The sequence below is a fragment of the Triticum aestivum genome, chromosome 6A, assembly GCF_018294505.1.
Source record: "Triticum aestivum cultivar Chinese Spring chromosome 6A, IWGSC CS RefSeq v2.1, whole genome shotgun sequence".
Classification (NCBI taxonomy): Eukaryota; Viridiplantae; Streptophyta; class Magnoliopsida; order Poales; family Poaceae; genus Triticum; species Triticum aestivum.
In genome coordinates, this window is record NC_057809.1 from 616946823 (window position 1) to 616961714 (window position 14892).

Below are 14892 nucleotides of genomic sequence, written 5' to 3' on the forward strand. Positions count from 1 at the left end.
GAAAGTCTTGATATTATCAGATGTGGAATAACGGGAAAGTGGCTATCTTTGATGCTGCGACATTCACCGACCCTGAAGGAATTGTATTTATATGACTGCCCGCAGTTGAAACAGTTGAAGATAGAAGAGGAAGGAAATGTTCAACCAAACCTTCTCCCAGCTTTCGAGGCTTCGTCATCCGGGTATGCTGATGGAGTCGTGCACATTCCATTGAATCTCAGAAAGATAAAAATTGGTAGATGCCCTCATATAATATTTGACGGGAGTAGGGAAGGATTTACCTCCTCCTCACAGGTAGAGAACAGAAGATGTCTCCTCCCGCAATCACTTGAACATCTTGATTGGTCTGATTATTCCCGAGAAACTCTACTGCCCTGTTTTGTGGGTAATCTCATGTGGCTAAAAAAATTAAATGTAAGGAATGGAAGAAGTTTGCAATATCTAAAACTTGATTCCTGTAAGGCGTTGGAAGAATTGGAAATTCGCGATTGCAATCAGCTCGTCACATTAGAGGGCATGCGATCGCTTGGAACCCTCATGTCTCTGAAATTATCTTATAACTCAAGATTGAAATCTCTGCAGCTGCATTCCTGCATGTCGCTGGAACGTTTGGAAATTTGGTTCTGCAGTTCGCTCGTCACACTAGAGGGCTTGCGATCCCTCGTGAAGCTTAAGCATTTGTTAATACTCAAGTCCTCTGCCTTGGGCTTGGGATCCCTCGTGAACCTCAAGCATTTGGAAATACTTGATTCCCCTGCCTTGGATTCCCTTACCGCACTGGAGAGTACCGAGCCAGCTGGGGGGATTTCAAGTCATAGCCATGAGTTATTCCCTGCACTGGAAAGTCTCGCAATCGATGACTTGTCTCCCCTTAACATGTCATTCTGCAAGGGCCTCACCTGCCTCCGAAGCCTAAGGCTTGTTTATTCGGATGCAAGGAGACTAACAGATGAGCAAGAGAGAGCGCTTCTGCTCCTCAGCTCCCTGCAAAAGCTCGGCTTTTATGCTTGTAAGGGTCTCGTACATCTTCCCGCAGGGCTGGGAGGCCTCCCTTCTATGAAGAAGTTGGAGATCAGGTGGTGTAAACAAATCTCAGGGCTTCCCAATGCGGGCCTCCCACCTTCGCTCGAAAAACTGGTGATCCGTTATTGCAGCGTCGAGTTATCAGAACAATGTAGATCGCTAGCAACAAGCAAGCTGGAGGTCAAAATTGATGGGGACTATGTGAACTGATTACAGAGTATCTTTCTAAGGTATACTTCTACCATATACCCAGTTATTTTTTCGACTAACCACCAAAATCATACAATTGTGTGCTACTGGAGGGATTGCCCACGCCATCCATGTTCGTCACCTCTTATATTTGAAGGGGGGAAAATGCTTAACGTATTTTTCTTGTGACAGGCTGAACAGGTTGGTTCGCTCAAGCAGTTGAACACCACCGAGGAAAAAGAAAGAATCCGTTGTCTGCTTGTGTGTCTAATGCACTTGTTCTGTTCCAGCCTTTTCCATATCGCCTCTCTGAATTTCTTGCTGCTTGCTGAATGAATCCATGGCCTCGCTCTCGGGAACCTCCTGTACAGCAGGTTCCAGTGGGCCAAAACATAAAACTAGATTCCGCTGTAATTGTAAGAGGTTGTAGTCTGAAACCCGTTAGTGAAACTTTATAAGTAAATTATTGTGCAGTGATGTTGTATTTTTAAGAACGGATGCAGATTTGGTCCAACTGTCGATTGAACCGATATGCAATGCAATTCAATCGAGGCCTTGCAAGTCTTGATTAAGAAAGAAATAACTTTCAACAAATCTAAGTTAAGAATTTTGGAACGGAGGTAATATGTAGTACATGATTGAATACATGATAAGTCCCTTGATTAACAAGCGTAATGACTACTGTCATATTGTTAAAAGGGATTGCCCAAAACGTGAACCCCAGTAATTATCTCTTTTGCTTTTAGTTGGAATCCCAGTTATATTACTTAGCGTAATTCGATATTTATGAGTAGGTATTTTTCATGTACGTTTCCTTTTATCCTTCACCCGCGAACCTCACTCATCGCCTCTGTCTCGTTCCCTTTTCGCCGTGTTCGGCCGCCATGGATTCGATCTGCCGTCGAAGCCCACGGGTTCGAGGCCAGCGCCGCCGCCGCAGCCGCGAAGCATGGCGCCCCTCCTCGCCGCCAGCCGCCTCTGCTTTTCCTGGGCGGCCCCGCCGTAGGGCCGCAGCGCGGGCGAGGGTGGCGTGCGGCTCGTAGCGAGGAAGAGAGGAAGGGGGCGTGCGACCGCCGTGCTGGGGCCGCGCCTCCTCCCCGGCGGCGACGCCTAGGATCTCCGAGGTTCGACCTCTCCTCTCCTCTGCACCACCTTCTACCCCTCCGGCGGCCTGGGGTGTATATATTGATATTAACAATTGTTAATCCTGCCATCGGTGTGAAGCCTAGCATCTAGTGATGAGTCCCACTGTCAATTAATTAAACAAGTACGCGATGCGATCTTGGGTGCTGAACGGGAGCACATGCCACTCGCTAGTCCCAACAAGCATCTACGCAGATCTATAGGTAGGTTAAATTTTGTGTTAGCATGTACTAGTACAATTGCTCGTTGAAGATTGCATTGGCATGTGCCTTCGTAGTAGATCGACAAATAGTGAAACTTCAGGCCTGACGAATCTTGATTAAGAATACTAGAACATGTGGAACGATCGAGGTCGCTAAGTAAACTTCCATTATCTATCTATATAAGCAGGACATAGGGGCTTGAAATCTGCATCTCAGATCCATCCACACACAAATGATCAGAGGAGAAGAAAGATGCTGGAACGGTACTGATGGAGGCCACTGAGGTGAGGATTGGCAAATCCGTGCTGAATGAGTGCTTGGGTACGCCAAATTCGCCATCATGTATTTGGTAGCTGGATTTTCTCACCCAACAAACATAATACAGGAGGATGTGAGGATTGGAAAACCCTAAAAATATTATATGTGGGCACATAAAAGTAAAAACATAGTAGAAATAAAAAAATTCATACAAATATTAGAAGGCAAGTGCGAACCTGTTAGCAAATATTATCTGACATAAATCAGAATCCATGAAATGGGGCCGGTCAATTCAGATTCTTGCAAGTTTGAGTACAAGCCAGAGATATGGAACTCCTAACTTTTGTAAAACTAATATGTTTCAGAATTGTTATGATTTCATCCAATCCAGTATGTAGGTTTTTTTTAGGACATTGGCGTAGCCTTCAGGATGATTCTTTGAACATCAATTCTCGTGAAGACTTGTTGCCTCACATACAAATAACTACATTTTATTAATTATGTAGTTTATGATAAAATTTAGTACTTTTGTTATCTCTTTTGATTTTGAGTTGGAATCCCAGTTATATTACTTAGCATAACTTGATATTTTGTACTTTTTCATGTATATACATTTTTTTATTCTCCACCCGCGAACATCACTCATCGCCTCTGTCTCGTTCCCTCTTCGCCGTGCGGCGCCATGGATTCGATCTGCCGTCGGAGCCCACGGGTTCGAGGCTGCCGCCGCCGCCACCTGGCCTTAGCCGCGAAGCGTGGTGCCCCTCCTCTGCCAGCCGCCTCTGCTTTTTCCTGGGCGGTGCCTCCGAAGGCCCCGCCGTAGGGGAGCAGCGCGGGCGAAGGTGGCGTGTGGCTCGAAGCAAGGAAGGGAGGGAGGGGGCCGTGGCCGTGGCTGCTCCGACCGGCGTGCTGGGGCCGCGCTTCCTCCCCGGCGAGCGACGCCTAGGATCTGCGAGGTTCGACCTCTCCTCTCCTCTCCACCACCTTCTTCCCCTCAGTGGCGCTGGGGTGCTCTGCACATTGAAGTTAACAATTAGCAATTATTAATCCTGTCATCGATGTGAAGCCTAGCTAGTGACCAGTCCCACTGTCAATCAATTAAATAAATTGGTACGCGATGCGATCTTGGGTGCTGAACTAGAGCACATGGCGCACGCTAGTCCCAACAACCCATAACGTGAGTGAAGATCGATAAGTAGGTTCAAATTTGTGTTAGCATCCCCACTTGATCCTTGAACATCGCGTTAGCATGTGCATATGTAATAGATCAATAAATAGTCAACATGAGGCCTGGCGAATCTTGATTAAGAATGGAAGTTTTGAAACGATTGAGGTCGCTAAGTAAACTTCCATTATGTATCTACTAAGCAGGACATAGGAGCCTGGAACCTTGCATCTCAGATCCATCCACCAGCAAACACTCACGGGAGAGGGAGAGGGAGGAACCTCGATCGCTGATGATGGAGGCGACCGCGTTGAGCATCGGCAAGTCCGTGCTGAGCGGGGCCCTTGGCCTCGCCAAGTCCGCCGTTGCGGAGGAGGTGGCCCTGCAGCTGGGAGTACAGCGCGACAAGGCCTTCGTCACGGACGAGCTGGAGATGATGCAGTCTTTCTTGATGGTGGCGCATGATGAGCAAGGCGAGCACAACAAGGTGGCCAGGACCTGGGTGAAGCAGGTCCGCGACGTCGCCTATGACGTCGAGGATTCGCTCCAGGATTTTGTTGTTCGTGTGGACAAACTGTCTTGGTGGCGCATCCCTCGCATGCTTCTCGACCGTCGCCATGTTGCCAAGCAGATGAAGGAGCTGAGGACCAAGGTCGTGGACGTGAGCCAGAGAAACTTGCGCTACGGCCTCATCAAGGGGTCTAGCTCCACTCAGCATGCTGCTGATGCTGCCCCTACTGCTGCTGATGCTGCTATGTTTGGCGTTGATGAAGCAAGGCAAGCTGCGAAGCAACACCGATCAAGATCGGATCTTGCCCGGCTGATCAGCACGGAGGGTGATGACCAAATTGGAGTCATTGGTGTATGGGGAACAAGTGGCAGTGTTGGGCACAGCTCCATCATCTCGGAGGCCTATGAGAATCCAAATATCAAACTTAGTTTTCCATGCCGAGCGTGGATCAGGGTGGAGCGGCCTTTCCATCCAAACGAATTTGTCCAGAGTATAATGGAACAGTTTCGAGCAACTGCCATAGGTGTGGTTGATTTTCCATTGGAACTAGAGGCGGAGAAGGCGAGGCATGAGTTTGCTCATGAGTACAGTCGATATGTCAACAAGAAGAGGTATCTGATCGTTCTTACCGGATTATCCACCATTGAAGAATGGCATCGAATCAAAACTTGTTTGCTGGAAAACAAATTGGGGAGCCGCATCGTAGTATCCACAGAGCATGTTGAAGTTGCAAGCTTATGCCCAGGCCAGGAAAGTATTGTATCAGAGCTCAAGCAATTGTCTGCTGAACAAACCATCTATGCTTTCTACCGGCAGGTACTACTTAAGTTTTAAACGCAAGTTTACGATTTTCAATAGGACCACCCAAAATATGAACCATTATATCAGTTAGATGTAGTATATAGTGGCGAAGGGTAATCACTATGGAGCGTCTCGTGGGTAGGCTCAAATTAATTTGCGTGTTTGGACAAGGCGGGGAAGGGGGAATTCCTCATCTGTTCCATGCGGGAAAGAATAAGTCCCCTAGGTGTGGAACGAAACCAGCTCTCGAATTGGGAACTCCCTGGACTACCCTGATGGTCCTAACTGGATACATTCTCAGCCTCCCTGGATTCCTCATCGACCTGCTGATACAGATGTCCTCTGCCCAGGTCCGTGGACGAGGTAATGCCTGTTCAGTGGAGAGGCATTTAGTGGGCATGCAGTGTGCAGGGAGCTGCCCAGAAAATGGGTGTAAATATGGATATTTCATCTGACAAATAAATGTTATGTTGCAATGCTTTGATAAAAGTGTCAACGCAAAGGTTTTTTTTGCATTTGTTTGACAATCAATTGTCCATGCTGTTCATATCATGCTGAGGGCTAAGGTTTTCAATAACTTTATGTTCTCTTGTAGTAATAGTCAACTTTGATGTAATTCATGAATAATTTGGGCTCGTGTTCTTTTTCGCCTTTTAAACTTCTAGACTACTTACATTATTTCTGGCGAAGTTAGCTTGTATACATACCAGTCGAGCTTTATGTACTATTTCTGGATCGTTGTCACATTAATATTCCTGTATAGCAAGAGACACGCTTGAGCTGACCTATCAGTATTATTTTGACTATCCATCATTACATTTTTATCTAACTCTTGTTTGCTTTTGTTCAGAGTTCTCATGGCGTTACATATCCATCAAAGCCAGCATCGTCTAGCTCAAAGTTACCCAACATCGCTGAGAATGAGATACAAGAAGACCAATCCAATGCTGATGTTGATGGAAATATCACAGTGCAAAAGAGGTTCACACGCACCTACACAATGACAGGTGTTCTGGAGGAATTTCAGCTTATTGGGCGAGAGAAAGAAAAATCTGATATAATTGAACTAATTGGAGAACAAGCTAGAACCCATCAATTTCAGGTGATAGTAGTATGGGGAATGGGTGGTCTTGGAAAAACCACTCTAATAAAAAATGTTTTCCAGAGCAAAGAGGTCAATGGCTTGTTTGAAAAATATGCTTTTGTCACGGTCTTGCGGCCTTTCAAGCTTGAGGAGCTCCTTAGGAGCTTGGCATTGCAACTTGATGCAAACAAGGGATCAATGGACTTTGCAGGTGACACCCAAAAAAACATTGCTTTGATGGGAGTTGCAGACTTGATTGAAGTGTTGGGTAGACGTTCAGAAGGAAAGAGTTGTTTGATTGTTCTCGATGACCTCTCATCTACAGCAGAATGGGATGAAATACTGCCAAGATTACGTACAATGAGAGATCTGGTCGTTGTGATCACCACAAGGCGAGAGGATATTGCTAAGCATTGTTGCAAAAAACCGAAGTGCATACACTTGCTCAACGGTCTTGAAGAAAATAATGCAATTACCCTATTCACAAGAAAGGTAACGAAATAGTATTCTTTATATTATTCACCCTATCAGTTAGCAAAGAAAATCATTCCTTTTTATCTCAGTTCAATTTTTAGTTTTGAGAGGTCATTTCAAATTAGTATATTGAAGCAGATCACGACCAACCATCCTTGGAAGATATACTTTAAACTGGGTTGCAAAAGCGTAAGATTAGGGCACCATGACTCATGTTGTAGACTCTAGTTTCAACTATTTTAGTATTAAGCCAAAAAATTGATTACATCACACATTACTCGGGTTAGGACATGTTTGTATTAGCAACAACCCAACAATGTTGCATGAACTCACCACTTTCCTTGTCAAATTATACACGAATCATTTTCTTCGACAAACCAGCAGGAGCTCTGTATTTTCATTAAGTAGAATAAGAACTGGCATGCTTACATGGAAAACTAGCCAAAAACGAACACATCAACCACACACGCACACCGGCCCCAAGGGCATGCAATGCACCAGCCGAGATGACGGCTTCGGCACCCAAGTAACTAGAGCCAACCTTTACAACATGAGAACAATTTCTAATGCCATCAATTCTGCTTCCACACTGGCCCACACACCAATCGAGTCAGCAACTCTTATCACCTCAGTGACCAAAGTCGACACCGTTTAAAGTGCAACAGTCTTTCGAGTCAACGCTCCGGCCTTCGAATCTGAGCAACATGAACAGGCACCTGAGGCCGCGCATCGATTCTGCCACCCAAGCGACTGGAGGTGACACCCTACAAATGGGGAAGATCTCCTGAGTCATCGCTATCGCTTCCACACCGGTCCAAGGGGTAGAGTACCAGCTCGGTCAATGACTTTGTCACCCATACGACTAGAGCTGACGCCCTACAACACCCAAGTGTATCATGTGAAGCCACCGCTCCGACTTCATCTCAACACACTCCTGGTGCCCAAACCCATTCCGCCGAAGCTCAACTTTACTAGGGTTTTGGCCTCCTAAGGCGACACCTTAAGAACGAAGCAAAGAGAAACGTTTTGGCCTCCTATTCTAATAAGGTTCTTTTCATGGACGATCCATAAAATATTGTCGGTTGGAGCGTGGAGATGAGATGGAGCATGCCGCATGTAATTAGGAACAATGACTGTGGGCATTGTCATCGTTCGTTTCCACCAAAGTGGAGTTGAGTTTTAACCTTACGCACCATTGTTCCCACAACTGCCACCTGCAAAGTGACATGCCGCGTGATACGTCGTTGTTTGCCATCCATCCACCACTTCCCACACATCACCATTCGATGCCCTGCCGTTCACACCCACACGACTAGCGACCGACACTACAAGCTTCGTGTTCCCCTTCCCTGCCATTCTCTTTCACCGCCCTCTTTCTTCAGAGTTGTCCAGGGCTGCCGACCCAATCTAACGCCTCATCCGATGGCGAAGCCGGCTTACGGTGGTTGCGAAGAGGTTCTCGGGTCTTCCTTATGCATATTAGGATAGTAGTTGTCCTAGTTAATCTTGGCATTATGTCGTGGTTTGGCGATATGCCATCTGCCTTTGCTCCGTTGCCAGCGAGCTTCGTACAGAGCTTGCCTTCCTCCTCCTCTGGCCGACTTCCATGGTGGATGGTGGCGGCAGCGGAGGATTTTGTGGAAGCATCATCAATAAGCTCGGGAGAGCCCCTGGTCGGCCACATTTGGAACCATCGGTTCTTTTTAACCGTCGTGGTGCCAAGCGGATAGGAAGAGGTGGATCCGGTTGCTTCCTTCGTCGAGCTGGAGTTCTTTGGGGACTACGAGCTGCCTTGTGGATCCAGCATTTCCTTCATCCCACTACATCAACCTCGGCCACACAAGTTGCAGATCAACAAAGGTATTGCTTCTGGTGTGCCATATTCAACTTCCAAGTGAGGCTGTACGTTATAACCTTGCTTGTCGTTCGCAAGGTTTGTGTCGGAGACAGTGGCCGTGGAGTCTGACGAGGTTGCTACATGCGGTAGGACGCAATTGGGTCCTATTTGCAAAAAGGGAGGACCATGTTGTAATTTTCTGTTTCTTTCAAGATCCTCTATGCAGTGTTGTATTAAATTTGATATGCAATGGCAGCTTCTGCCTTCGAGTCCATACCCCTGTTCGTAAAAAAACTAGCTGAGGGAGAGGCCCAGCCAGATCTGGAGCCGTTACTCGAGAATAGAGCCACATGGTGCAGCAGTACCGCTGCCACCTGTCAACTTGCATGGTGCATTGTCAAACCATGGTGAATCACTTGTTTTCCGATTCATATTTTGTGAGGATATTTTGTCTCACTTTGTCATTTCCTTTTACATGAGATAAAGATACTTATAAATAGATGCATTCACATGCAATTTTTTCAAGAAAATTTTCATTTAAAATTGTTTGGTTGGTGTCTTGCCCAAGTTTTTAGCATGGAGGCTATGACAAACAAGCGCATCCCAATTTGTTTTGCTCAATCTTCTTATTTCATTTTTTTAGACCTCGTGATTCATTCGTAGTTTGGTAGATCAATACTTATTACTGTGATTAGCAGATTTTACCACCTGATTGCACTGCTTTTTTGGTTGAGAATAATCTTTCTACTAGTTACTTAATGTGGAGTACTTTGGAAATGTTGATGAATCTAGAGTTTTAGAAGCAAATATTTAATCGTGAACTTACGTTTTGCTCGAGATTAATCTTGCTACTCATTACTAAATGTAGTTCATCTTCAGAGTTGAGTGATGTTGTGGAAATGTTCATGGATCTACAATTTTACAAGCAATATTTAATAATGAACACACCAAGATATATAGTCAGTTTCTGAGGAACATATCACTATATCAGTGTTCATTCGGTCATTTTGTTGCTGATATGCATTCAGTATAATAAATTGTACACTTAATGTGGTATTTATAAATATTAATAACCATTTGCAGCAATATACCGTCCGATGTCCATTCGTCCTTCCCGTTGACGTGACCTGCATGTGATGCCGAGAGTGCTTGTTTATGGACCCTGCTGTGCGGATGGTGGGTCCATGAACTGTACGAATTACAAAATGTATGTCTGTTATGTTTATACTGTACTGACGGGGATATGATCTCAATGTGACCAAGCAACCGTGACAACAGAGCTACCTGTCACTCGAGCCTTAGAGAGCATTCTCGTTGTTACATAGTCTATCGCCACCCAAACTGGGGGAAGGCTAGCTAGCTATTAAGTAAGCTAGGAAAAGTGGTTTGGATGCACCTAATTAATTTTTAGTTCAATGACTAATTATATTTCCTACAATTGCAGGTATTTAAGAATATGACTACTGATTTGGCTGAGCAATATCCTGCATTGGTTGAACCAGCAAAACTAATCCTAAAGAAGTGCAATGGACTTCCCCTTGCGATAGTCACCATTGGTGGCTTCTTGGCTGATCAACCAACAAAAACTGCTGCAGAGTGGAGGAAACTGAATGAGCATATCAGTGTTGAGCTGGACATGAACCCAAAGTTTGAGGTCATAAAAACAGTCCTCATGAAAAGTTATGATGGCCTACCCTATTATCTCAAGTCTTGTTTCTTGTACATGTCCATCTTCCCTGAAGACCGCAATGTTAGCCGGAGACGTTTGGCTTACCGATGGATTGCTGAAGGTTATGCACAAGACAAGGCCACAGCAGATAGATACTTCATGGAACTCGTAGAGAGAAGCATGATATTACCAACTCAACAATCAGTTTGCAGCATACAAGGATTCGACTCGTGCCAGCTACACGATCTGATTCGTGATATCAGCATTGCAGAGTCAATGGAGGAAAATCTTGTTTTCAGGCTGGAGGAAGGCTGCAGCTCGAACACGCACGGTGCAGTGCGTCACCTTGCCATAAGCAGCAACTGGGAGGGAGATGAGCGTGAGTTGGAGAGCACCGTGGAGCTGTCCCGTATACGGTCATTGACAGTGTTTGGTAAGTGGAAGCCATTTTACATTTCTGATAAGATGAGGTTTCTTCGGGTGCTGGACCTGGAAGGAACAGAAGGGTTAAGAAATCATCACCTTGAGCACATTGGGGAGCTTCTTCATCTAAGATTCCTCTCTCTACGAGGGTGTCATGAAATCTTTTACCTTCCAGATTCAGTGGGTAATCTGAGACAACTTGAGACACTAGACATTAAAGGGACGGGTATAGCTATGTTGCCCAGAACCACCATCAAGCTTAGTAAGCTATGTTATCTGCATGCTGGTAGCGGTTCAGGGGATAATGAGAAATCTTATTTTTCAAAGTGCGAAGACATTTGTGAAATGCAACGTGATTTATGTGTAGGATGCTGCTCACTGGATCTTTCAGACTTGGATGGATTTGGCAGGTGTGAGGCTTTCCATCTTGTTTGCTGCTTAATGTACCCTAATATCATTAGGGGCATAGAGAATTCTGGTGTTAAGGTGCCAAGAGGGACCAGGAAACTGAAGGCCCTCCGTACACTTCGGTATGTTCACCTTGCTTGGGGAACTGCCATTATAAAAGAGATAAAAGGCCTCACTGGTCTGCAGAAGCTAGGAGTGGTCGGTATCAACAAGAAAAATGGTCCAGGTTTCTGTTCGGCCATTTCCAGTCTCAGCCATCTTGAATCATTGTCAGTGCGGTCAGGTGATGGCCTAAATGGCTGTTTGGATGGCATGTACACAGCTCCGGAAAACCTGCAGAGCCTCAAGCTATCCGGCAGCCTGGAAAAATTGCCGGAATGGATCAAGGGGCTCCAGAATCTCGTGAAGCTCAAGTTAGAACTAAGCAAGCTATCAGGGAACCTCGAAACCATGCAAGTTCTTGGGAACCTACAAAACCTATCCATTCTGGGTTTGTGGGATGACGGGTTTAAGATCGATGTACTCCGGTTCCAGACTGGCCTTTTCAGAAGGCTCACGGTGCTTGATCTTTTCTACTCAAGGATGGAAATTAAATTAGTGGAGTTTGAGGAAGAATCAATGCCCAATCTTGAGTTGCTGACCCTTAGCCTTGGAGATACTGAAATTGCCTTCTCTGGGCTAGAACTTCTCCAAAGCATCAAGGAAGTACGGCTTAGTGTTCATAGCTACTTGTTTGGTACACCCAAATCATCAAAAAATGGGGGAAATGAAAAAATGGGGAAAACATTGTATGAATACATGAAAAGAGAAGAAGAGAGAAACAAACCCATGCAAGATAAAGTCAGGCAGGAGTTGCAGGCGCAGCTTGATAGGAATAAGAATCGTCCAGTCTTGAAGGTGCAATGAGCTCAGAAACCTGGGGCTACTTCTGAGTGGCAGCCAAGCCATGCTATTGGAAAATCTATCTTGTTTTTATCTCTAGCATTGATTGTTATATGTTGTAATAATGGATTGAAATATAGCTCACACGAGTCTGTTAGAGGTGGTATTTCTTTTTCTGCTGTGGGTATCTCATTGAGTTTTTGAAGAATGAATGGCCGCTGCAATATATGATGCTCTGTATCTGTATGTTCTGGCGATGTGTGCACCGTCGCTGGGCTGCTTAATAATAAGGGTGTTGTGATATCTTCAGCAATTGTGAAAACTGCTTGGATTAAATGCATAAAATTCTTCAGTACTCAGTACTAGTATGTTGCATCATATGCTACGCTTGTAAGATGCTTTGTGCTTGGTGATTATGCCATTTCTGCTTCGGGGCTCTGCTTGGATATGGTGAAGAATGTATCGGCAGCACTGCAATATAAGATGCTCTGTACCTGCATGTTCCGGCCGGCGATGTGTATATGTATCATCGTACTCTGGTAACTGAATGAAGTTTTGGATTAGATGCAGAAACCTCGTCAGTATTTTGCATCATATGTTGCAACCCTTTTCTTCTGCCCTTGGTGACCGTGTCAGTCGGTCTGCTCTGTCCCTTTCATTTATCAGCAGAATGGAATGAATGATGTAACACATACAGTATAATCTACCTAGGCATCAACAGCTTACAGATGTCACGAACGGTCAGTCCATCTACGTAGCATGTATACTTCTATTTTTTTTAGCCTGGTCATAGTTATTTCCTTCGTTACGTTAGTTTCATTGCTTTGCTTTGACTTTTTATTTCCTTTTCCAATTTCCTACTTTTATTCATATTTCTTTCTCAAATGGAAAACATTTTAATTAATTTTATTTAAAAAATTCACCACGCGACTAAGAAAATGTTCATGTATGTTAAAAATATCATTTGTGCAATTTTTCGAAAAACTTCATACCATTCAAGAAAATGTTCGTGACATTTCAAAAATATTAACACGTTTAAAATTTTGTTCATGACATTTTAGAAAAGGTTCACCGGCATTTCAAGAAATTCATACAATATGAAAAAATCATTTGCTCAATTCTTTTTAATATTTTAGTACCATTAAAAAAGTATTTTTGACATTTAAAAATGTTCACATGTTTAAATGTTGTTCGTGGTATTTCTAAAAATCTGCATCGAAATGTAAAACTTAGCTAACATAGTTTGAAGGAAACAATGTTCGCACCACTCAATAAATTATTCATGAAATTTAAAAAGACGTTCACGCTTTGTGTTCTTGGAAATGCAAAAAAAAGTGTTCATCCAATTTTTAAAAAAAGCTCTGCTCATGTTTAAAAAAATGATCAACATGTATTTAAAAATGTTTACTGTGTATGTAAAAAGATTTAAAGTATAATTTCGATGGGACAAGGGCGCTGTCACCACTATCCTAGAAGCTGCCGTCCTTGCCGTATTTTTACTGCCTGCTCCAACCCGCTTCTTATAGCAACATCCCAGGAGCTGGCGGTAAAGCTTCATTAAGATATGCGCGTGTTTCTTGTTGTGGCGTGGTTTCATGTACAGGTACTTACGTATATCCCTTAGGATATGCTTCAATATGCATGTGTCTCTTGTTATGTGTGCTCATATAGTTATTTTTATTAGTGTAAACTGAATCCATTGTTCACTTTGGTCACTGTATTTAGGAAGTATCAACATAGGACTACCCCAAATCGGTTAGCGTTTAAGAAACACCACAATTCAGTTTCGCTTCAAAAACCATGGATGTTGTGCTATTTTTTGCAAAAAAAAAAACATTGGTCACTCACTTCGTTAAAATTGAGTGCAGTTATGACATGCATGACCTAGTTCGTCAGGGCCGCGTGACATGCATGACCTAGTTCGTCTAATCCAGTTAAAATTGTGACCTCATAAGTTAGTTTATGTCATGCCATTCCTATCTGACGAACCCCGCCCCCGCGTCGTCTCCACCGAGGCGACTCGGGGGAAACCCTAAACCGCCGCCGCCGCACCCTCCTCCCCCCTCCCCTCCCCCTCCGCCGCCGCCAGAGGTGCGCGCCGGCGTGCGCTCGACACCGATGAAGGTGGCGGCGGGGGATCTGGCGGCTCCACATCGCGTGGAGGGCTCGGCATCCGGGGCGGCGGCCCCGGGCGGAGAGCGCCGGGTGACCCAGGTGGCGGGCCACTCCGGCCGGAACTGGTGAGGCGCCTTCCTCGGTCTCGCGGGGGACAAGGAGGCGCCGGTCCACGGTCGCTGGTGTGCGGCCTCCCTTGCGCGGTTGCCGTCGCCAGATGCATCTCACCCTCTCCGCCCAGATCTGCTCCTTCCATCGCCGGATCCGGGTCCTCCCGGGCGCCGGCAGCGCGGATCTCGTCGAGGGGGGTTGGTTCTGGGGGAAACCCCTGGCCGGCGCAGCCACATCACAGGCGACGCCCTGGGCGCCGTACTCCTCCCTGGAGGCTGTGGTGAGGATCCTTCCCCCCCTCCTTCCGTCCCCTGCTAGGTGAAAGCCTAGGTCCCCTGATTCGGGCGGCGACGACACATCTGTGCCGTGTTCCTTCTTGGAGGCGCAGCCCGGGGATCGCAGGGGCGGCGAGAGAGTAGGGTTGCGGGTGGCAGCTTGGCTCGGCGCTTCACTGCCTTTCTTTGGTGGCTCATCGCTGTTGCCCTTGTTGCTGCTTCTGTGGCCGACGGCTCTAGCCCTTCGGTGTGGCTTAACCGCGGACGACGACGGTGCTCGGAATGGTGTGCTCTGAGCTAGCAGGTCTGCTCCTAGTTCTT

At 45.7% G+C, this 14892-nt stretch overlaps 1 protein-coding gene across 1 annotated transcript; it reads left to right on the plus strand.

The window, feature by feature from the left end:
* The first annotated feature begins 2000 nt into the window (after nt 1-2000).
* On the plus strand, nt 2001-12316 carry LOC123129136 (disease resistance protein Pik-2). Its single transcript, XM_044549318.1, has 5 exons — nt 2001-2336; nt 2746-3772; nt 4188-5308; nt 6144-6869; nt 10133-12316. Exons 3-5 carry the CDS (start codon nt 4274-4276, stop codon nt 12092-12094), a joined length of 3723 nt encoding a protein of 1240 aa, XP_044405253.1. The 5' UTR covers nt 2001-2336; nt 2746-3772; nt 4188-4273; the 3' UTR covers nt 12095-12316.
* Nucleotides 12317-14892: the final 2576 nt, after the last annotated feature.

Bases quoted from the DNA above. Each gene is read 5' to 3' on its own strand.
- LOC123129136 (XM_044549318.1), top strand. From the start codon at position 4,274: ATGATGGAGGCGACCGCGTTGAGCATCGGCAAGTCCGTGCTGAGCGGG. The intron at 5,309-6,143 runs GTACTACTTAAG...GCTTTTGTTCAG, and splicing joins TCTATGCTTTCTACCGGCAG to AGTTCTCATGGCGTTACATA. The intron at 6,870-10,132 runs GTAACGAAATAG...CTACAATTGCAG, and splicing joins TTACCCTATTCACAAGAAAG to GTATTTAAGAATATGACTAC.